General features: G+C 44.8%; 1 protein-coding gene across 5 annotated transcripts; it reads left to right on the plus strand.

The window, feature by feature from the left end:
• On the plus strand, window positions 1-14,980 carry LOC106612688 (nesprin-2). 5 transcript variants are annotated; one of them, XM_045724394.2, is made up of 13 exons: window positions 2-275; window positions 4,716-4,775; window positions 7,322-7,632; window positions 7,852-8,002; window positions 8,177-8,381; window positions 8,623-8,760; window positions 9,010-9,204; window positions 9,516-9,735; window positions 9,911-10,011; window positions 10,615-10,881; window positions 12,211-12,363; window positions 12,750-12,808; window positions 13,288-14,980. In XM_045724394.2, the coding sequence occupies exons 4-13, from the start codon at window positions 7,959-7,961 to the stop codon at window positions 13,520-13,522; spliced, it is 1,617 nt and encodes a 538-aa protein (XP_045580350.1). In that variant the 5' UTR covers window positions 2-275; window positions 4,716-4,775; window positions 7,322-7,632; window positions 7,852-7,958; the 3' UTR covers window positions 13,523-14,980. The 5 variants fall into 5 exon arrangements, with proteins under 5 accessions (XP_014069575.1, XP_045580350.1, XP_014069572.1 ...); XM_014214097.3 differs by having other exon boundaries at window positions 8,199-8,381; XM_014214100.3 differs by lacking the exon at window positions 10,615-10,881 and having other exon boundaries at window positions 1-275; window positions 8,199-8,381.
• The last annotated feature ends 9,123 nt before the right edge of the window (window positions 14,981-24,103 follow it).

Genomic DNA, 24,103 nt, shown 5'->3' on the forward strand with positions numbered 1-24,103 from the left:
TGAGGGGTGTGGTTTCAGACTACCTGTGACAGGTCAAGTTACCTGGTACATTCTAAACACCGGCGTGCTCTTCCGATAGTGGTTACGTATATCAAGAGAAAGCAGATCAACTTCACAAATGACATCCTATGGTTGATGATTTAAACGTGCACAAATTCCCTCCGAATTTCGAGTAGGTGTTTATCATATTTAGGCATCGAGCAAAATGGGGCTTCCAAGTGTCAGGACCTCCCAGCTGCATCAATCCTGCCTGTGAATCCGGACGAAGCAGAATCGTAAGTTACCTGTTTGTTTCCCTGTCTCAATGCTATTGATGATTTTTGACGATAACATAGTTTAAACGTTCGAGTGGGCCTATTAAAATATAAAATTACATGTTATTTCATTCAAGTTTTGTTTGGCGAGAGACAAAGTGGGTCATTAACAAAACATTCAACATTTCGTCAATGTTATTACTATATCCAAGAACATGGGTGGTGTTTATCTCCGGAAGTACCAACTTGTAGGCCTAGAGTGCAATTTCCACGTAAATTGTTTTCAACGGGAACTGTTACTGTCTGTCTGGCAGCTGTGTTATACAGTATGCATGACTCATTGTTACAGGTGGATTCCCTGTCATGCCTTGAGGTTATTTTTTTTGAAGGATGTGGCATCAATAGTCTTACTGTTAGACTTACAACTTATAGTGGAACCAAATGCTCCTCAACCATCTTAAGTTTCACTGAAAAATTGTGTTCTTTTCACAAGGTAGAAAGCACTTTTTACCCAACAAAATGCACTTCACTTTTCAGGGCCAATGTCTAAAAACCTAGTAATGCCAATGAATGAACCAAGTTTGTATAGGCCTAATGGGAATGACTGTGTCTTCACAGCCCTTTGACAGTCAGTTTTTCATCAGTGACCAGTAATTAGATAAAATGATTCTGCTCTTTTGAGCAGTGCTTGACCAGAAGAACTTGGTGTCAGCTAATTAACTACTGAATCAGTCAGCAACATCCCTTGGACAAGTGCCAGGCCCGGGCTCAGAAGGCTGACAACGGGCTGTGAAACCCAACTCATGAGTTTGTGAGCAGTCATGAATCAGGATATCTTGGAAAGCTATCTAATTTACTATTCCTGACCAGAGATAAAGGGTGTAAGGACAATAAACAGAATGAGAATCGCAGGCCTTTCTCATGTCGGTATTGATATGATACCCTCGTCATTCAAGGTTACAAATCGTAGTCACACAATGTCCCCTCTTCAGGGGCTCAGGTCCTCAAGAATAGCGTCTGGCAGTAGAGTATCCCTCCAAGCTCACTACGAAGAGTGAGAGGGAAAATAGACAGGAAAAGGATTTCTGAACTGGATTAAAGGTCAGATTTATTTACCTGATGCTCTCCTATTAGCAACATTTACTGTATAACAGGAAATTCTCAATGTTGTGATTATTTTTCATTCCATCCAGACATCCGTTTTGATGAAGTCTATCTGTCCTTCTATGCCCCGCTTGCAGACTTCCATCGCAGGCCTCTAAATTGTTTCCCAAAAGGTTGTTTGTGTGTTTGTTGGCATTCATTCCAGTCAATTTCCGTTTCATTTATTAGCTTGCTCTCTTAGTTATTTAGCCAAACACATTTAATTCTGTTCATTTCCCCTGATAATGTCGAATAAAGGAATTGTAGAACACAAGGAACATTGTAAGCCACTGAGTCTAATTGAGTGAGTCCTCTAACCCTCTAAGTATATATATATATATATTGTGTGTGTGGATGCTCACCCTAAAGAGAGGTGCGGTCACTAATGGAGGAATGTGTTCTGCATTTGGACAAAGATGACCCCACAAAGCCATTGTACTCTACAGTGCTGGGCTCTCTTATTTTTTTTTCTTCTCTCTTAGCAATAGTATAGCCACGATATCCAGAGCACCAGTTTCCCATGCCTGATCAAGCACTACATTTTAGATACACCCCTCATTAAAGAGATTGTATTTGACACCAAGGATAATCTGTGTAACCTAAAGTGTACTTGGCCACACAATCTCTGCCTGTTCCCAGCCCAGCCTCTTGTTCCTTTGTGTTCACATAATTTCTCTGTTTTCTGTCCTTTGTTGTCTTGTACTCATCACCTACTTTAGGCCTGTATACACTATACAGACACTTGAAATCTACAGACTGAGGTATTGCTGTTGGAAACGTCTAGTCGGATTTCACCAACGTAGCATTGTATTCCAAACACACCTTTTTAGTTAATATTAGTAAGAAATGCTTGGTAATTTTAGCAGCCTATGAAAGATGAGAGCTTTTGTAGTGTATTTGATGTTTACCCATGTTTTTATTAGAGTGCAGTAGTGGTGCAAAGTAATATTTGTCTTTCAGTCACTGAGGGCATTGTCCCAGGGACTTGCGGCACACATCTTGCCAGAGTGTTGTCTCGATACTACAGTACACAACTCACTCACTCTATCATGATTTCTCCTATCTGTACCTCTCGGTCTTTCAATCTGTTCTCTCTCTCAATTCTTCTGCTTCGCCCTCCATTTTGTCTCCGCCATTTCTTTCTCTGTCTCCCTCAATTTAAGCAGAGCCTAGTTAATGGTGAAAGAAAGTTTCCATCCAGGGTCACCAGATCTCTCCTGGCCCGGACCTGCTCCGTTTCTCCCCCACAACTGACCGTGTTAAGTGTTCTGATCTTGGATCAGTTTGGGGTGACTGATGGGGGAGTTTCTCTCCCTGGCTGCGTCTATCTCTGTGCAGATAGTGGGATAGATCAGGTGTCCCAGGCCTGTCTTTCGCACTCCATCCGGACAGCAGAAAGGCACATTTGTTCACTTTGAGTCTTTTGTGCTCCCGAGACAATGGCCGCAGTCTCTGGTCCATGGGGGGGTGAGGGGAGAGAGTTTGAGGGGGATGGGTAGGGAGCAGCAGAAGACGTGAAGCCACGCTCCATTTTTCTCTCCTCCTCGCTGGCTGTCCCGCCAACCTGTCACTGGAAACACAGATGTCCCCTACGGCTGCTGCTCCTGACTCTGCCCGTGTTGTGGCACAGAAAGGAGTGGGCAGGCACGCTGCAAAACATAGACGGGTACTGTGGACGTGTCAATGGGCACGCTAAATGTTGGGATGAGAATAGATGTAGGTGTTTTGTAAAGATGTCATTATTTCAGCTATGGTGACATGCACAGTTGTCACTCTTCACAATTAGTTATGTTTCCCATGGCTCTGTGTGCTTGCTATTTGTTTCATTTTGCGTACTGTGCCTGGTCCCTTTGATTGGATTGCCCTCAAGAGTTGTCGAAATACTGAACTAGTTGGCATGGACTAAAAAGTGCTGCAGTTAAGGTTTGTTGAGCAAGACTAACTACGTGGTCACTGGAGGTGCTGTAGATCCCATCTAATACTATCCAGGCAGATAAATGTGATTCATGCAGCGGTGTGGTGCCTCGGTCTGTTCAGCCCTGAGCCTCTGCTCCAGGCATTGGACCTGCATACCAATAACGTTTTGTTTTTTTTCACCATCAGAAGAGGAGGAGAGGAGCTGCCTGCCCACACCCAGACAAAGAATGACTTGTCCCAGCTGCCTATAAATGTTTAGTGTCCACCGCAAATCAGACGGCTAAAGGGATGCAATTGCCAATTATTGTCCCCGGACACTGTCCCACTAGACGCAGGCCTGGGCAACTCCAGGCCTCAGGGGGTCTGATTGGTGTCACACTTTTGCCCCAGCTAACACACCTGACTCCAATAATCAACTAATCATGATCTTCAGTTAAAAATGCAATTAGTTTAAATCAGGTGTGTTTGCTAGGGATGGAGGAAAAGTGACACCAATCAGGCACGTGAGGACTGGAATTGCCCAGGCCTGCTAGAGCATGTAGCCAGGAGTACGTGAGCTGGAGGTTGAGTCAATGTTAGGCAAATGACAGTTAATACGTTCTGTCAAGGACTGAATAGCAGACTGACTCCATAGGTTAACAATCCTCTTTTCCCTGGTAATGTTCCCGCTCCCGGCCTGTCCGTCAGGTGATCCAGGATGCTACCAGTGTCAGCTGACGAAGCATTCATCAAGGCAAGGAAATGTCAACTGGCCACTCACACTTTAATGGCTGTGTTGACGATGTCATTATTTTTCGTTTGTCTCGTACAGCAGCAGGGCTCGTCTGGGCCATAATTGGCTGATGACGTCAGCAGCTCACCTTTTGTCTGAGCAGGAGAGTTTTAGTTTTTTCTTCCATAGCAGACAAGCAGTTTCACTGTTTGTTTTTATTCAGCTCCGTCTCACTTATTAAAATGCGGGTATTGTTATGGAAAACTACCAAGATGCACCTGCTTTGCTCCACCCCTACCCCGACAGAAAAATGACGCATGCACATTGTGGGCGTAAGCTGGCATTAGTTTACTTGTCATATCCCTATTCATGTGTTCATGGGCAAGTTGTTGCTCTAATCTGTGCTGAAATGGTGACTTGATATCCAGTCTCTTTGGACTGCACTATATACTATATACACTGCTGGCCTTTGCCATACTCTAAAGAGCAAGGTTTAACAGAGTAAATGTACTGTCATTGAGAAGTAGCCTATTGGGACAGTATCATCACCTGCAGCCAGTGAAGCCCCCTGTCCTTTGTGCTGTCTAGGGGGGGACTGAAACCTACCCAACCCTCTCTCTCTCTCTCTCTCTCTCTCTCTCTCTCTCTCTCTCTCTCTCTCTCGCTCTCTCTCTCTCTCCCCGTCCCAGCCTGCAGAAATTACATGAGTGCCCTTTCGAAGCTGTGACATCTGCAGGTTCCATTATTGGGTGAGTTCCCCTAACAGTAATAAAACTGCTTTCGATTTTCAACTCCACCGCCTCGAGGTCCAATCCAGTGACTCTGTGCCCTCTTGTGATGGAGCAGTCAGCCACACACGCTTATGAATGTTGAGATCTGACTGACGCTGCTCTCTCATGAGTAAAAAGAAAAGGACGTTTCATGTTCTTCATATTTAACTAATGGCTGGCTAGCAGCCATTTTGAAAGCCCTGCTTTCTCTTCTATCTGAATATGAAGAGGAGAAGATGGCTGTTGATAAATCTGTGTCTTGTTGGTAGTGTTATTCCCTGTCTCGTTAGTCTAAGGGCAGAGGTCAATCTCAGGCCGGTCGGTGCTGCAGCAGTCAGTCTGCTGTGCTGGATTATCAAGTGTGACATTAGCCCAGAGGGGTTCGTTGACTTGCCGATGATTAACAATAGGCCCTCGGTAGCAGAGTAGCCGACCTTCCATGGCGCATTCAGCAGGTAAGGGACCGGGGGAAATCTATTTGGCATTTTCTTCTGCCAGGGCCAGAGTGGTGCCCTCATAACTCTTCTGGGCACAAATGTGAAGTGATTTATTGGCCTCCAAGGCTGAGGGAATTCTTAAAGAGCCTACAGGCTACTTCCACTGTCTGGATGTGTATTTAACTCTGCATTAAAAAAAATAACTGCCATGGAAAAGAACACTCCTGTGTTAACTTGTGAAGTTTTGAGTCTCCAGGGCATCTCAATTAAGTTGTTTACGGGACTTTTGATTGACAACACTAGTAATGTGAGCAGATTGGGTTGGCATAACTCCATGGTAACCATGTGAACCTTGTGCCCCCTCTTTGCTGTCTCAGTGAGATAAGCACTAATTACATTGGGGTGATAAAATCATCCCCTTTTTTTGATGTGGTCCTTAACTGTATCACACATGATGATAGCTGTTATCAGACTCCACCCGCAGCCTGGCCTCACATCTGCCCTGCATAAAGTTTATCTTGGCAGTCTCTGTGACCTATGGACTTCAGTTTAGTCATTAGAGCTGTGGGCATGCCACTCTCAAAGGTTGGCTGAAATGGAAAGTATCTCGCGGCTTTGTGCCACACAAATGAACCAACCCGAGAACTACATAAGAAGTTTGCCAAGAGTTCCAACTTGATCGTGGAATCTGTGCTTTGACTAAAGAACTTCTGCAATCCGGAATGTTCCTCAGGAGGATATGAAAGGAATATTAAGTGTAGATATTTGGGTCGATGGACTGTCACAGGTGGGATTGTAGATTGCCAGTGACGTGTACGTGTATTGGAAACATCCTCCACACTGTTCTACTTACCCAGAAAGTAACTGTCATTCCTTTTCGCATATCGACATGCCTTCCGCCCTGAAGCATGGCAACATGGAATTACTTTTTAATGAATGACAATGAGAAGACTGCATCAAAAAATATCCTCGGGAGCTAATGAATGGAACATCTCTTACTCTAAATCAGTGGTATGCAAACTTTTTTAATAGGGACTTAAGTCTGTACATTTTTACATTGACAAATAACCTTCAATTCAATACATCAAAATGAAAAGAAACCAATAAATACAAATATTATCTTTCTCAAAAACATTTGTATATTGTCCCATACAATATGTACTCTTAAGTCTTTGTTTAGTTTTTGGCGACCCCACTGAAGTCCCCCTGACCTTACTAGGGGTCAACACCCCAAAATTCAATGCCACTGCTCTAAATGGAATTTAGATCAACTGAAAAGATCAGCAAAAAGACTGTTTATCAAAGATCTGACCGCCTCAGAAACCTGTGCCCACTCTGAAACGTTATCTGACAGGTTGCTGCCCAGTGTGCTGTCCAGTCACTGAATAAAAGTGAAGGAAAGAGAGAAACTATACTGTAGAGATGACAAACAACCAGGATTAAACGGACGGGATCAGACAAGTGCATGTTTCAGATGAGTTTAATTACACACGCTCAGCTTTTGTTGTAGGATTTTTCTAAAGGCAGGCAGTAATGGATAATGTTATTATCAATGGGACCAAAAGACTACTCTGTTATAATTTCCTATTCAACATTCTGTTTTCAGCTCCTAACCCCCTTTAGAATGGTCTGAAGTGTGGAACTGCTGAGTCATAATTCATAAGAGGGATTGCTACTGCAAAACGATTAGATGGCCCAGAAAATAACCGATTGGCCATTCGGGTAGTTGCCTCACTTTGGGAGAGGCATTCAGCTACTCGCCATCTGCGCTGTCTCTCTCAATTCCTGGGCAGTCATTCAGAACTCTATTTGTAATGACTTGTATGAATAACCCATCAGGGTGAACTCAGGTACTCACCCAACACTGAGTGTACTCAAAGACCCCCCCCCCCCCCCCCCCCATGATAGTTTTTTCAAAGAGGGCACCTTTAGAGTGCATTGAAAGCATGTAGGTTCCATCTGATAACATACTATAGACATTATGTTACTGTGAAAAATTCACTCAACGTAATTCATTTGGAAGTATGTGTTAATTGTCACCTCATTTCGGAGTGTTGTAATGCAGTGACACTTTCGCACGCAAAACAGGTGGAGTCACCCAGGTGACAGGTGGAGCCCAAGATGCCTGTGGGGGTGCCACTCCCAGCCGGTAGTCATGGATACCATTGTCCCTGCACCACAAGAAGTGACACAATGTCGGAAGAGGATGAACGTGGAGTCGCTACCCAGTCTGTGAACAGTCCCTTGGGATTGGACCTGATCCTAGAACACACTGAGCCCCTACTTTCCGAATACCACTTCCTGCCTCTACTAGAGATCAATGAGGAGCCCCAAGACCGTCTGCCACTGGGAACCTGCTTGATCCAAGATGGAAGCCCGTCTCTGGATGGATGTGTCCAGTGAGTGTTTCCCAACTCAAGACATTTGTTTTCTCTTCTGACCCCAATGTGGTTTTCTCAAGTGTATTTGCTGATTGAAGGATTAAGACCTAATTAATGTGGACAGTTAATTAATGGATAGTAGATTATATTGATCAACTGTAGTGAACCACACTACTCTAATTAATGTGCTTTTCCATTTACCAGTCTGGCCTTTGTTTGTTTATGTATCTCGCAAAGGTTAGAAAGAAAATGGGTGCTATGGCATGAGTTCATGAAGGAGTACTCCTCTCTCAGCGATTGGCTTCAATTGGCTGAGAAGGCTGCCGACTCCCCCAGATCTGCCCATGTGCTCTTTGTCACTGCCAAGGAGGAGCTCGAGAAGTTTGAGGTAGGAGACCAGATCTGACCATCTACAGCCCCATGTTGGTGTTTATGTCCTCAGTAATTGCGTAGACACACTGTCATTGTTATTACAGATTTAATAGAGATGATATTTCAGAACTGTTTCGTTCACCTGTATAATAGAACAAGTATCTTTCTACTGTTCGATCTAAACCCCCAGTTGTTGTGCACTCCCCTACCAGAGCCTGAAGACCCAGGCTGGGGCTCGGCTGGTGCAGCTAGACAGTCTGACTCTTAGGAACAGGACCTTGACCAGGCTCTTTGATGGGGCCATGCGGTCACGCCTGGTGGGCATGGCCAGGGACTGTGGTCAGCGCTGGGACCGCCTACATGGGACCATTGAGAGTGTTTGCCGCAGACTCAAGGTAAGAGGTGCAAGATGCCCCTTCTTCCATCACACAGATGTCTAAGGCAGGGGGACGTTTTCTTTTTTGAGCTACATCTGATTCCTCCCAAATGTATTCAGATGCCAGCATTGCTCGGAGGACTAGACTATTATTCTGTATCTATATTGCTATACCTCCACCTCTCTTCGCTTACAATGTTTTATTTCCCCTCTCTTCACGTGCTCTTTCCTACCCCGTCTCCTCCTACCCTGTCTCCTAGCACCGTGTGTCCCAGCGGGAGGAGTTTGAGGGCCAGAGGGAGGAGATGGCTGTGTGGCTTGCTGACATGGACCTTAGGCTGACCGAGGTGGAACACTTCTCTGGAAGGGACACCTGTGACAAGATGTGGGAGCTGCAGGTAAAGGACATGGCCTAGGACTGTACTGGACAGGACTGACCAGCCAAGTAATCTGACCAAGCAATCAGTGGTCCTCACTTTTGCCTAACATAATTTTGCATCTGCTTTACCTGGTAATTTATCTGTAATTCCCATTAACTGTCCCTGACTTGCCTGATACGCTTCTACCTGATTCCAGTACCCATTCTTACGGCCCTTCCCCTAGTAAATGTCTCCTCCCTGATTGGCTGTGTGTGTGTTTGGCCTCAGAGCTTCCAGGGGGCGGTGGGGGAGACTGCGGGGCGTCTGAACGGTCTCCTGGAGCGGGGCGAGGCGCTGATCCAGAAGAGCGAGCCAGAGGACGCCCAAGACATCGAGGCGGGGCTGCAGGAGCTGCTGCTCTACTGTGCCCACGTATTTGAGGGAGTGGGACGTCTGCACACACGCCTGCTCAGCATGAGACTGGTAGGCTTCGCTAAACCTGTATCTTTAAGTGCACCAGCCACTCTAAGGCCCTGCTTTTCTGCACAATTTCTTCTCTTCTTCTAAGCTTCTGTCCACTGTTCTGAAAGGCCTATATGGGTTAAAGGAAGCTAGTGAAGGAAGGAGAGGGGATTTGGGGTTGTGGAATATGCCCATGTTCTCTTTTGGCTCTGATCAGCTGTTCCAGGCCAAACTGAGAACAACTCTACCATTAGTGTGTTTTTATAGCATCCTGTAGTAGTTCTCTTCCATTTATACGTCCTCCTTTCCTCCCTCCATCTTTCCTATGTCAGGTGTATGAGGATGACTGGGTACTGACTCAAGCCTCTGACTCCGGCTGTCCGTCTGAGGTCCTGTTGGAGCAGGATGGTGTTTTTGAGAAGAGCAGCGCCCCAGACCTGCAGAACCCCCCCAACCTAGACCACATGGTGCTAGAGTGGGACCCCTCCGTCGACATCGGGGGCCCCGTCTCCCAATCAGACGCCGACTTGTCATATTTCAGCGCCAACACAGGTAGGCGATTTTAAATAATTGACTATGGATTAAAATAAAAGTTAATGACGCCGATGGAATAATCCACTTGTTCTATCCTCATCCATTGGGATGCCATGAGAACATTTTTAAATGATTAACGCTGTCATTGTTTGCTTGGCACCAGATTTGAGGTGTGCTTGTTTCATTCAAACAGATCGAGAAAAGCCACTGGCCAGAGATGGTGTAAAGAGGCGGAGTTACCTCGGCTCCATAGGCTCTCAGTCTGATATAAATTACAGAGCAGCAGAGGAAATGGTGAGTAGACCGAGCTCCTCCTACTGATCTTTATTCTGGCTCTTCGCTCGACCGCTGTTCCCTTAGGCTCAGAGGCACACGCAGGTCAACATGTTTCTGCAATATTATCAGGAATGTAAACTTGTGTTCAACCGGCAAAGGAATTTGAATAATGCATTGGACAGTTTATACTGAAGTATGTGTGAAACGCATGATCCATTGAAATGACACACAATGTTGTTCTTCACTTCGATTAACAAGGAGTTATTGTGTGTGTGTGTGTGTGTGAGGAAAAAGCTATCTTAGCTCTTTTTTTATTTTATTTTTTAAGATAAGCCTAAAGCCAATACTTCCATTATCATCGGTGTCAGTACAGAGAAGTTTTGTTTTGCTGGTGCGACTAATAATACTGATTGTGTTGAACACCAAACCCATTGGATTTAATAGTGGAAGATGCAGAAATGTAGGACTGATTTTAGCATCTGATTTAAGCCAGAAATATAAAGACTTCAAAGACTCCTCCAGGGTTTTTGCATATTAAAACCAAAACTCTCAATGAAATGTGTTAGTTCATTCCAGGTAAAATGTACACAATCTATCCTCAATTGTGGCTGGTGTTTCCAGAGGCCGGAGAGGAGGTTTGAGTATGCAGGCCCAGTGGTGTTCTCACCTCCCACGATCCAGAGTGTCAGAGATGGCAAACATCTACTCTCTGGCCACTGGACGACCTCCATGCCCGACGGACCCTCCCAGGAGCCTGTGAACTTTGACCCTGATCGCATCAGCGCCTGGCTGGGACAGACGCACGGACACACCGTCCCCTCTATAGCCCCCTCGGTCCAACCGCACAGAGCCTGCTCCAAGGCTGTCCAGACCAACAGTACTTGGAAGGTACACCTTAAACCCAGTAAAACTCCTCTGCCTTTTAACAGACTGGTCCAGTGTCCCCTCTGAACCATAATATCTCCTCCAAATTAGAATGAATCATAGTCTCAGTTAATTGGTGACAACACTGTCTTAGACAGAAACCCTCTGATCCTTTGAGGACATTCAACATGGCCCACACCCAAAAAAGAACAGCCGGCGCAGTCTGAAACGGGTAAAGTTGGAGGAATGAGATGCTAGCAACAGTACCTTTCATTAAGCAGCATACTGCATCACATGAGCATCCTCTAGCTTTCTGGAATGGCTGAGAAATGTGCCCTGGAGCCTCCATAAGACTCCTGACCTTCCACACTGATTAGGTTCTACTTGTGGTCCAGAGAGGAGCGTGTACTGTACAGTGAGACATGCACACGAAGGTGTTTGGTTATATGCAGACCTGTTTGTTGGAAAAGGCTCACTTTTACTGCGAGAAGAGTCGACTTTAGGAATCGACTTTCCCATGCATTATTTGCAAAAATGCATGGAGAATTTAACGCAGGCGACACCACGAAAAAGTAAATATTCATAGAATCATGTCAATCGACAATTCAGTGTTTTTGTGTTATTGCATGCAGCTTTAAATGCATTGCCCCCTATTTTGGGTGTGTCACATCGTCTACAAAGTGTCTATTTTATACCTCGTCCTGCTCGTAAACAAATCAATAAGATGGTGATTTAGAAATGCATCGGTGTAGCAGAGGCTACGTTTTTAAGTGTCACAGAAACAGCCCAGGAATATTCCCCCCTTCTGTTTTTTGGGAGAGGGACCTTTTTTCTTTCTAATTAAGCTGTCTGAAGCCCAGCCTGATTAAAGCATTCTGTTTGTCAGAGGGGGGGGACGCGTCCGTAAGGAAGTGAATTGCTGTGCTGATGGAAAGCCTGATTTCACTGCAAAGCCTCAAACCTTGCGGAGGAACCATTTCCATTTCAAAGGGGCTCCTTTAATGTCTCTGCGCTCGAGGCTTAATTGGCTGCTTTACAGGGACGGCGGAGAGCTCTGGCGTTAACTGGCTTTTTAATGTCTGTCGTAATTGCAGGCGAGAACATAAAGACCAGACACACCATAGGCCACGAGCGTTAGTCAAAACCCAGTGAGAGGATAGAAGAAGAGCGGCGGACAAGGGGCTGATGGGTTGGTCCCATGAGAGAGGGGGGGGGGGGTGTGTGGCAACCTCATTGGACCGCATCTATAAGTTTCTTTTGATTTACAATTGGCCTTTGTTGCATAGAAACACTGTCATGTAGAATGAGTCTAGCCTGTGCCGTAACCCAAACTGCTTTGTTTATGTGTGACAGTGTGCTGGTTGCTCTGAGGGAAGCCACAGTCTCAGGTACATTCCTGTTCAGACACACCCCCAGGAGCTGTGTTTGACCCCCTACACCTTACAGTCATGTGACCTCCAGCTCAAGTCTGATAGGATGGCTTGTAGACTTCAGTTAAACCCACAGGTAACAGTATCACATCACATTGCATTGCTTGCTGTTTTGGGTTTTAGGCTGGGTTTCTGTACAGCACTTTGAGATATCAGCTGATGTATGAAGGGCTATATAAATAAATTTGATTTATTATTGCTGTAACTGTTAATGGCAGCTTGTAAGATCAAGTTAATTCATCTGTCTTCAAAATGTACAGCAATGTACTGAAGATGACAGGTTGTATGCAGATCACACTAGAAGTCAAAAAAAATATTATAATAATATCTTTGCCAGCTGCCTTGTAAAAAGTTGTGTAACCAAGCCTACAGTGCGGAGGCCAAAATTAATGCATCCCCTGTCGGGTTAAGTGTGTGTGTGTACACAATCCTTCTCTCTGTTGATTCCTCTTTCTCTGCCAGTCTCCAGAGGAAGAGCCGCACTGCAATGCCTCATGGGAGGTGGTCCATAGTGAGCAACGGTGAGTAAAGTCTTATTCACGTGGAAACTATGGCTGCCTTTAAACAGGCAGACCAATTCTGATCTTTTGCCCAATTTATTTATATTTTGCCCAATCAGAACTTTTGCCAATAATTGGGCGAAAGATCAGAATTAGTCTGCCTGCGTAAATGCAGCCTATATGTTTTAATATTCAATGCTTTGGTTCAATGTATATTACTGTACTTACTGTACTATCATATTTTTTTACTTATAAGCGTATTTGAGTGTATCTATATAATAACTTACATAACGACAACACTGCAAATACCTGTTGTGACATTTGATATTCCAATCAATACCAATTAGACAGTGATAGCAAATCTCACTCCTCCATGTGATTTATTGAAATTAAAAACGGCACACACTCCCAGTCCCCAAGGTCAATAACAACTCCTGGCTTAAACGATGCTGCGACTTAGAATTACAATCACGCTCCTTCTATCCACGCTCCTCCTGTAGGCCAGATGAGTGCCCTAACAGACAAACCAAGTTCCGCTTGTGGCCCCTGGGGGCCGTGTGGGTACTAAAGACTCTAAGGAGCCCAGTGTTCCTGGTCGTCCTGCTGGCTGTGTTCCTAGCCCTGCTGGTCTGGCCCACAACACTCCTCATGGACCCAGAGTGCCACCGCTCCAACTCCCTGGCCCGCTCCTTCCAACTGGCCCTGAGCTATGTCAATGGGCCCCCGCCAACCTGAGGGACAAAAGTGTCACAGAGGGGGCACAACACACCCCTGGTGAGCCTGGAACACACCTGATTCAGGGGTCGGACAGTCCCAGAATGCCTTTGCATTTCAGAGCCTTCCGTAATGCATTAACAAGGAGGCTGTATGAGAAAAGCGAGAAATTAAGAACTGTTGGGCCCAATCAAAAGGTTTGCTTGGTATTTATCTGAATCCCTCCACCAACCTGCTGGCAGAAGTGGCCCATGACTTAATGGGCCTGATTTGTAACGCTCTCTAATGGCATTCATAATGTGTCTTACTATGCCAGGGTAGCACTTTTGTTGATTGGTCTGTCATGATGGTTTTGTAACTTCTTTATGTGGGTGATTTATAATCTATATGGAAGACTTAACGGCAAATGCTTTGAGCATTTCTCTTTGGGCATTTGATGAGACAAAGTACACATTTATCTGCATTTCAATATTTATTATGTCAAACCTAAAGAGAGCTTTTGATTTATCCGGTTCTATCTGCATTTATGTCAAAATTGAGTTATTGACATAACCTTGTTCTGTTCAATGTTCTCTACCTATTTAGTACTTTAAATACCCCAATTTATGTTAAGTTCGAAAGAGTGCAAGATAACATTGCTGACGCCATTCAAACCAATGCAGGTTGAGGAACTTTTTAAAGCCAATTATCTCAGAATTATATTTTTGCAAATAGATCATTTTAGTCCCAAGCTCTCAATTTCTCATGGGATTTCTGCAAATGAATGATACTGAATGCCTGAGTTCGGATTTACTAGGGAGACGTGCGGAAATGCCCCATGTGTAAGTAATTTGTAGGTCAATGGGATAGGTGACCTGGCTAATGCACTTACAGTAGGATAAATTAGCAGTCATTTTGTACTGCTGCATGTGTGCGATCTTGTTTTGCATGTGTGAGGGTTGTTAGTTAGTATATACTCAATAAATGTATTTTACATATGCTGCGATGCCAAAGGGGTACAGCTGGAAACCAATCAGCCAAAAGCCAATGCATCTGAGGCCAGTGAAGACGGTGTAAGCCTCTAAACATAATGTATGTGTTATGTAATGGTTTATGGTCAGTGCTTCTATTTTTGACACAGTGGATGCAATCCTGGGTCTCATCTATACAATGTCAAAGTCTGATGTAAATAAAAAATGTAAAATGCATTTTTACTCCATAATATTATGAGGTACATGCACCTCATCTGGAAATGTTGAAATATGTCTGCCTTGTGCTTGTGTTTGTGGGGGAGTGATTGCACAGAGTTTTGATTCTTGTCCGTCCAGTGTGTATCAGCGTGGAAATGTTGCGAAATGTAACAAGTCAGATGCCTCCGCTTCTTGCATTAATGGAGGATTTTTAATCTTCCGCTTTATACAGTAGAGAGGATGTCTTTTTTTTTATGTGGAGTTCCAGATCTGTACATGCATCATGAAATAAAAGAACAGTGTGAGAACAGAGGGGTATAGATCTTTTTCTTCTCTGGAATGTGTGTGGAATGGTATGTCGTGTGATTCTGATTTCGCGATGGCTTGCAAGTATCTGGGCTAGTGGGTTAACTGAAAGGGGGTTTTGTACTGGCGCATGCAAAAAAAAAAAAAAATGCACCCAAGAATGTTTTAAATTCAATTAGTTCGCAAATAAGTTAATTTTGAAAGAATTTGCAGATGGCCTTTCAACACCATGGCTTGCCAGTGGAAATGGATTCTAACAGGGTCACTCAGTTCACCCATGCTAATAAGGCACATTGCAGTGTATTCAATCTGTTGTTTGTCCTGTTTTCCCAATGACTTGCGGAGAGGGAGTCGATTTATTGAGAGCGAATTGCCTGTTTGTGTGTGTTTGGCACAACTGTTAACAATACATTTTAGGATCTGCGTAGAGACTGAGGGGCATGGCGCACTAGATTGGACTCTGGACAGTGATATACTGCCGGGTATCTGGTGCCACCAGCCAAATGACTGTTTAAAAAAAACAACAACAGAACAACAGAACAAATAAATGCTGCCCTTTTCCCTTGAAGGACAAGCATTGCGGGCCCAGGGGAGAAACGGGTGTCTGCTCAGGCGGCTGAGTAAATGAGACTTATCCCCCGAGACATTCTGAGTAAACAGACCTTTCCAGCTGAGGCACTGACACGCTGATGTACCTCTTGCACAGCAAGTGTGCGTACTGTAAGAACCAGTGTGAAGAATGTCTGCTCTATTCCCCTGTATTCTGAATTCTCTAACTGTACAGTACTGGCCAATGTTTTTAGACCAATCTAGTCAAACCTGAGATGAAAGGGACTGTTTTTGTGTTTCGGTGTGGATCTGTTTCTCTGCAGCAAAGTGATTTGTTTTGCTATGTTCCTGCTAAAGCACCCGTAGTTAATTTCACAGGCTTGGAACCAAAAAAAATTATAAAACTATCCTGACTCACATTAGTTACCATCGCTAACTGAGCTCAGGCTGTCTATCGAGGTTTGGACTCCAGAAGGAGCCACCGACTTTGCAGAAGGAGCGAGTGCATTGATACCGACAGTACCACATCTCAGCGCTCAATAGGGGCCTTGCCTGAAGTTTTCCCACTACAAATCACACACCGCATCACCAAATACTTTGAGATTGTTTTTATCAGAAGTTAAAACCTTCCTCAACTTAAGAGAAGCAAAAAAAATGATAAGTTATTGTGAAGCTGATCTCTTACTGCCCTCTTGAACTAGGTAGCCAACAAAGCTCTAACAAGGAGGCCTTGTTAGCACTGTAAATAAAAACAAGTTCATTGAATTACAACACAAACCAAACCACAGAAGCCCTTGGGCTTTCTGATTGTAATCCTTTACTTTACTGCATCCTTTGCCTTGAATTTTATGGTTGAATTATCAGCAATAAAAGTAGCATATTAACTTTCATATTTAATATTTGTGTAGCCATATAAAATAATTATACATCTACATTTTTTTTATAGTATGAATCCAGAAAATCTACCTATATATCAGGACTGTGACCTGATATGGAGGGTAGTGAGCAAGTGTTGCTGGCTCACTTGGTTAGTCGTTATGATACTTAGTGAGAGTAACTCCTTAAGCCTGCTTTCTGTACTACACCAAGTGGGTTACAGCTAAGCTAATGAAAATGCCCAGCGTTGGAGGAATATGCACTTGTTTACCTCGTGAGATTTAGAGCACAGGGTTTACAGTTTCCCCATCTGTGGAAAGAGGTGTTTCACATCCACTAGGGTTGGCAGAGGGACTGACAAACAAAATGGTGTGTTTCACATTTGTGTAGCTCTGGCGTTCCCTAGATATTCTGTGACAGGTCCCCTCCCCTGTGTTACAATGGAGAAACCCATGGCCGGACCCTATCCTATCTATGCCCTCTGCCTAGCACTGGTGGGGGGAGATGATAATGAGATAGCATACAGCTAATCGACAGAATGGATCACCATTGGCCCAGCGGGAGGCTGGCACAACAACAACCGTGATTGAGATTGACAGGTTGGGCACACATAACCAGATTATAGAGAAATCCCTGGGAAGGCATCCCTTCAGGACAGGAGTGTTTCAGTATTGGGTGGCTATGACAGCTGCAACTCATAGGTCTCCCATGCATGAGCAGAGGCGTTGGCGTCGACTCCGCCGTGAGCAACACATGAACTAATCAGCACATCTTGAAAGGTCAACGTGCTGTGCTGTGTGTGGAAGTATCTAAATGCATTGTGAACACAGATTTGGGGAAAGTGCCCATAAATCACCTACAGGTGGGGATGGATGGACATGTGAAGACACAGTCATGGCATCCATTTTGGGGCGGATGAACTTTGAGCTTGCAGTTGGTTTAGGTATGGGATGATAGTCTATGGTTTACCCAATCGTTGGTTTGTTTGGTTATAGGATGGTTGATTGGGATGGTCTGGCAAACCACCTCCCTCATTTGCATAGCTAACCAGAGGCGTGTTCCATATTTGCCTCAGCAGTGAATCACAGTACATCAGCGAGTCCATCAGAGTCGCCATTGTCAAACAGTCATGTACTCCATTGCTTCCTCCCTGCTCTCGATGAGCACTGAATTCAGATGATAAGAAAGAAAGTAGACAGGAGAAAATAATGCGTTCCACCTATTTTCCTCCAGGGCAGAAAGTGCAACAAAAAAAAGCATGGTACCCTAGCCAGTCACGATCTGCTTCGGAGGAGAGTGTGGCTCAAACCTAATTACACAGATTAATGTCCCGTGGAAAGTGACATTACCTAAATGGACCCAAAAAAAGAGAGTGAGACTGCGCACATCAAAACCCCAACATTTTCGGTCTAAATGCTAATGGATGTCTCAAATCAGCCAGACTAAAATACACCGATATATCTTTGCGGTGCCTTGCTCTCTCCTGAGTCAGATAAGATTTTCAAGCACTCTTTAATTCCAGTGCACAGGCTACCTCAGGTGACAATGACTGTAAGCCCAGATGACTTCCCCCTCCCTATAGCCTCCACTCTGTTTGAATTCGTATTGAGAAATATTTGGGGCTGGCTGAGGCATGCATCAAAGCACAAGCATTGAAAAGTACCCCCTCCTCCCCCTCTCCCCCACCTCTCTCTTTAACTCTGACTCCTCCTCCATGGTCTTCCTATTCTTCGTCATTGTTTCTGCAGTCCACATTGATTAAATGGAAGGCTTAATCCATCTGTAACCCCACACATTTATAGACAGTGGCGTCGGCCTGTTGTAAATCTATGTGCAGTAAATGAAGTGGCTGCAGATGCAATTCGATTGGTTGCCTGCGCCTGTGTTTACGGCTGCGTGTCAGAGCACGTGCTGGTCATCAGGCTGCAGAAACCGGCTTCTTAAAATAAGACCTTGTCGCCCTGGACAAGAAAGCGGGAACTGGAATTGACAGGTAGTGTTGTGAGCCAGACACGGCCTTCAGCTGAGCCTGCCAGAGCTGAGGCACCCAACACCCCCACACACACACACTTGCTTCCTGACGCGCACAGCAGGCGTGCACGCTCAAATACACACACGCACACGCTGTTGCCAGGCGTTAGGGAGGCAGAGACAAACACCTTGTGAGCACTGCCTATGCCATTCACAACGCACTCGCAGCTTCACTTAAATGTGTTGACACTGAAATCCCTCCACTGCTTGGGGTACATTCGATTTTATGTTTCAGTCCCTGTAGAGGGACTCTGCTGCCTGCTGGTTGTGGTATGTCTGGGTCTGAGAGCAGACAGACATCCAATGCAGAATGCCAAAAACTAAAGCCATTAATATGACACTGTTCAAAGCTCCCATCCCTTGTAGGTTGGCACTTAATTCACACTGTCTGTGATGGTGGCAGGTAGCCTAGCGGTTAATAGCGCCACCGCCACCGCTATTAACCGCTAGGCTACCTGCTACCATCACAGACGGTAACCGAAAAGGTCAATGGTTCGAATCCCTGAGCCGACTAGATGAAAAATCTGTCGATGTCGCTCTTGAGCAAGGCACTTAACCCTAATTGCTCCTGTAAGTCATTCTGGATAAGAGTGTCTGCTAAATGACTGAAATGTAATGATGTATCTGAATGGGTGTTATTTATGATCAAGCCCTTGAATGACAAATATATCATTACCCTACACACACTTCAACAGAGCCGGCGAGAGCCTCTCCAGGCACAGACAGCTTTCCCTCTGCCTGTCTGTGACATCCAAATGACATTGGGCTTCACTCAGATAGCAGGTGAAAATAATGTATACTCTGATTGGATCAGCCAGTGGTGGAGGGGAAGGAATGATGAAATATTTCGGGCACCTTGGCTCCAGCCTGGTCAGAGGCATGGCAAAGCCAACCATTCTAGCTGATGATTCCACACAAAAGACAAACACCCCACTCTGGGGTTAATTGGCCACCCCCAAAAGAACAGCTAACTTAGGGTTACTGGGGAGAGCCCACTGTGTTGTTGTTGTTGAGGAAGCATGGATGGTCTGGGTAGACTAGAGTGTAGAAACTCCACTTAGTGTAACAGAGAGCCATCCATCCACCCTCCCAAGCTCAGCCCGCCAAATGATTTATTGAGCAGAACTTTGGTGACATTCTGAATTCCCGCTTCAGTTAATGTATGCACCTTTCTTAAACCCCTTGATGCACATGGAGCCATGCATGACACAGCTGCACTGTGGCCTCCTGTGCCCTTAACCATAAAACCGATGCCTAGCTGACTCAAAGCCAGCAGTGTAGCCTAACCTGCTCAGACAGACACGCTGGCATCCTCCACAAGGAAATTAAGGCTCAGGGAGCGAAAGAGACCAAGTCCTTGCAGATGCACTGTCTTATGAAATATTAATCACGCAGCAATGCTTTTCCAGTGCAGCACACAATTTACTCTATCAAGGGGACACATTTAGTCCAATATTAAAACTGAGAGGCACAGACAAATATGATGTTGGCATCCATATGTTGATGATGTAAAGAATATTTGCTGGTCTGTGGTGCAATGAGGAGCAACCAGACACTGCACTTGACACATTTATGAAATAGGTTATTCCAGTTACAAATAAGCACACACCCATTAAGAAAATGACTGTAAAAACAGTTAAATCCCCTTGGATTGATGAGGAATTTAAAAATGTTATGGTTGAGAGGGATGAGGTAAAAGGTATGGCAAATAAATCTGGCAGCCCAACTGATTGGCAAACGTACTGCAAATTAATAAATAATGTGACTAAGCTAAATAAAAATGTACTATACTATGAAACAAAGATAAATGATATAAAGAATGATAGTAAAAAGCTTTGGAGCACCTTAAATGAAATTTTGGGGAAAAAAGCCAACTCGGCTCCATCATTCATTGAATCAGATGGCTCAGTCATCACAAAACCCACTGATATTGCCAACTACTTTAATGACTTTTTCATTGGCAAGATAACATGCCAGCAACAAACGCTGACACTACACATCCAAGTACACTGCTCAAAAAAATAAAGGGAACACTTAAACAACACAATGTAACTCCAAGTCAATCACACTTCTGTGAAATCAAACTGTCCACTTAGGACGCAACACTGATTGACAATAAATTTCACATGCTGTTGTGCAAATGGAATAGACAACAGGTGGAAATTATAGGCAATTAGCAAGACACCCCCAATAAAGGAGTGGTTCAGCAGGTGGGGACCACAGACCACTTCTCAGTTCCTATGCTTCCTGGCTGATGTTTTGGTCACTTTTGAATGCTGGCGGTGCTTTCACTCTAGTGGTAGCATGAGACGGAGTCTACAACCCACACAAGTGGCTCAGGTGGTGCAGCTCATCCAGGATGGCACATCAATGCGTGCTGTGGCAAGAAAGTTTGCTGTGTCTGTCAGCGTAGTGTCCAGAGCATGGAGGCGCTACCAGGAGACAGGCCAGTACATCAGGAGACGTGGAGGAGGCCGTAGGAGGGCAACAACCCAGCAGCAGGACCGCTACCTCCGCCTTTGTGCAAGGAGGAGCAGGAGAAGCACTGCCAGAGCCCTGCAAAATGACCTCCAACAGGCCACAAATGTGCATGTGTCTGCTCAAACGGTCAGAAACAGACTCCATGAGGGTGGTATAAGGGCCCGATGTCCACAGGTGGGGGTTGTGCTTACAGCCCAACACCGTGCAGGACGTTTGGCATTTGCCAGAGAACACCAAGATTGGCAAATTCGCCACTGGCGCCCTGTGCTCTTCACAGAAGAAAGCAGGTTCACACTGAGCACATGTGACAGACGTGACAGAGTCTGGAGACGCCGTGGAGAACGTTCGGTGGGTCAGTCATGGTGTGGGGTGGCATTTCTTTGGGGGGCCGCACAGCCCTCCATGTGCTTGCCAGAGGTAGCCTGACTGCCATTAGGTACCGAGATGAGATCCTCAGACCCCTTGTGAGACCATATGCTGGTGCGTTTGGCCCTGGGTTCCTCCTAATGCAAGACAATGCTAGACCTCATGTGGCTGGAGTGTGTCAGCAGTTCCTGCAAGAGGAAGGCATTGATGCTATGGACTGGCCCGCCCGTTCCCCAGACCTGAATCCAATTGAGCACATCTGGGACATCATGTCTCGCTCCATCCACCAACGCCACGTTGTACCACAGACTGTCCAGGAGTTGGCGGATGCTTTAGTCCAGGCTGGGAGGAGATCCCTCAGGAGACCATCCACCACCTCATCAGGAGCATGCCCAGGCATTGTAGGGAGGTCATACAGGCACGTGGAGGCCACACACTCTACTGAGCCTCATTTTGACTTGTTTTAAGGACATTACATCAAAGTTGGATCAGCCTGTAGTGTGGTTTTCCACTTTAATTTTGAGTGTGACTCCAAATCCAGACCTCCATGGGTTGATAAATTGTATTTCCATTGATTATTTTTGTGTGATTTTGTTGTCAGCACATTCAACTATGTAAAGAAAAAAGTATTTAATAAGATTATTTCTTTCATTCAGATCTAGGATGTGTTGTTTAAGTGTTCCCTTTATTTTTTTGAGCAGTGTATATCTGACCAAATTATAAAAGACAAGAATTGTACTTTTGAATTCCGTGAAGTCAGTGTGGAAGAGGTGAAAAAATTATTGTTGTCTATCAACAATGACAAGCCACCAGGGTCTGCCAATCTGGATGGAAAATTACTGAGCATAATAGTGGACGATATTGCCACTCCTATTTGCCACATCTTCAATTTAAGCCTACTAGAAAGTGTGTTACCTCAGGCCTGGAGGGAAGTCATTCCGCTACCCAAGAATAGTAAAGCCCCCTTTACTGGCTCAAATAGCCGACCAATCAGCCTGTTACTAACCCTTAGTAAAGAAAAAATGGTGTTTGACCAGATGCTATTTCACAGTAAACAAATTGACAACAGACTTTCAGCACGCATGTAGGGAAGGATACTCAACAAGCATGGCACTTACACAAACGACTGAGGATTGGCTAAGAGAAATTGATGATATGATTGTGGGGCCTGTTTTGTTAGAATTCAGAGCAGCTTTTGACATTATCGATCATAGTCTGCAGCTGGAAAAAATGTATGTGTTATAGCAGGGGGTGCTTTACACCCCCTGCTATAACGTGGATAAAGAGTTACTTGTCTAACAGAACACAGAGGGTGGTCTTTAATGGAAGCCTCTCAAACATAATCCAGATAGAAGCAGGAATTCCCCAGAGTAGCTGTTTAGGCCCCTTGCTTTTAAAAATCTTTACGAACGACATGCCACTGGCTTTGAGTGAGGCCAGTGTGTCTATGTATGCGGATGACTCAACACTATACATGTCAGCTACTACAGCGGCTGAAAAGACTGCAACACTTAACAAAGAGCTGCGGTTAGTTTTGGAATGGGTAGCAAGGAATAAGTTAGTCCTAAATATTTCCAAAATGAAAAGCATTGTATTTGGGACAAATCATTCACTAAACCCTAAACCTCAACTACATCTCGTAATGTGTAAATTGAGCAAGTTGAGGTGACTAAACTGCTTGGAGTAATCCTGGATTGTAAACTGTCATGGTCAAAACATATTGATACAACAGTAGCTAAGATGGGGAGAAGTCTGTCCATAATAAAGCGTTGCTCTGCCTTCTTAACAACACTATCAACAAGGCAGGTCCTACAGGCCCTGGTTTTGTCGCACCTGGTCCACTGTTCAGTCGTGTGGTCAGGTGCCACAAAGAGGGACTTGGGAAAATTGCAGTTGGCTCAGAACAGGGCAGCACAGCTGGCCCTTAAAAGTACATGGAGAGCTAACATTAATGACATGCATGTCAATCTCTCCTGGATCAAAGTGGAGGAGAGACTGACTTCCTCATTACTTGTTTTTGTAAGAGGTGTTGATAAGCTGAAAGGTCTGTTTAAAATACTAGCACACAGCTCGGACACCCATGCATATCCAACAAGACATGCCACCAGAGGTCTCTTCACTGTCCCCAAGTCCAGAACAGACTATGGGAGGCGCAAAGTACTACATAGAGCCATGACTACATGGGACTCTATTCCACATCAGGTAACTGATGCAAGCAGTAGAATCAGATTCAAAAATAAGGTAAAAATACACCTTATGGAACAGTGGGGACTGTGAAGTAACAAAAACATAGGCACAGACACATGCATACACACACATGATAACATACGCACTATACACACACGTACATATCGATTTTGCATTGTAGATATGTCGTAGTGGAGTATGGGCCTGAGGGCACACACTTAGTGTGTTGTGAATTCTGTAATGAATGTATTGTAATGTTGTTTTTTTTAATTGTAGGACTGCCTTAATTTTGCCAGACCCCAGGAAGAGTAGCTGCTGCCTTGACAGCAGCTAATGGGGATCCATAATAAATACAAATACAGACTGCCTGAGCACACAGCATAATGTTCCGCTGCATCCTCCCTCTGCTCTGGCGCCCCAGGCCCACTGATGGAATATTTGTGATAGGCTATTTCTCTCCATACACCTTCATTTGTCTTCTGTTTTGCAGTCTCACTGTATGGCAAGCACACGGCCACTCGGCTCTCCAACATGGCTGACTCACTGAATAATGCTGCTTGGTGAGATGAAGGCTGTCACATAGTGTGGAATCAAGAGATGGTTTCCAGAAGAGAAAAAAGATGCTGTAATAAAAGGG

Source organism: Salmo salar, chromosome 09 (assembly GCF_965601325.2).
Source record: "Salmo salar chromosome 09, fSalSal1, whole genome shotgun sequence".
Taxonomy (NCBI): Eukaryota; Metazoa; Chordata; class Actinopteri; order Salmoniformes; family Salmonidae; genus Salmo; species Salmo salar.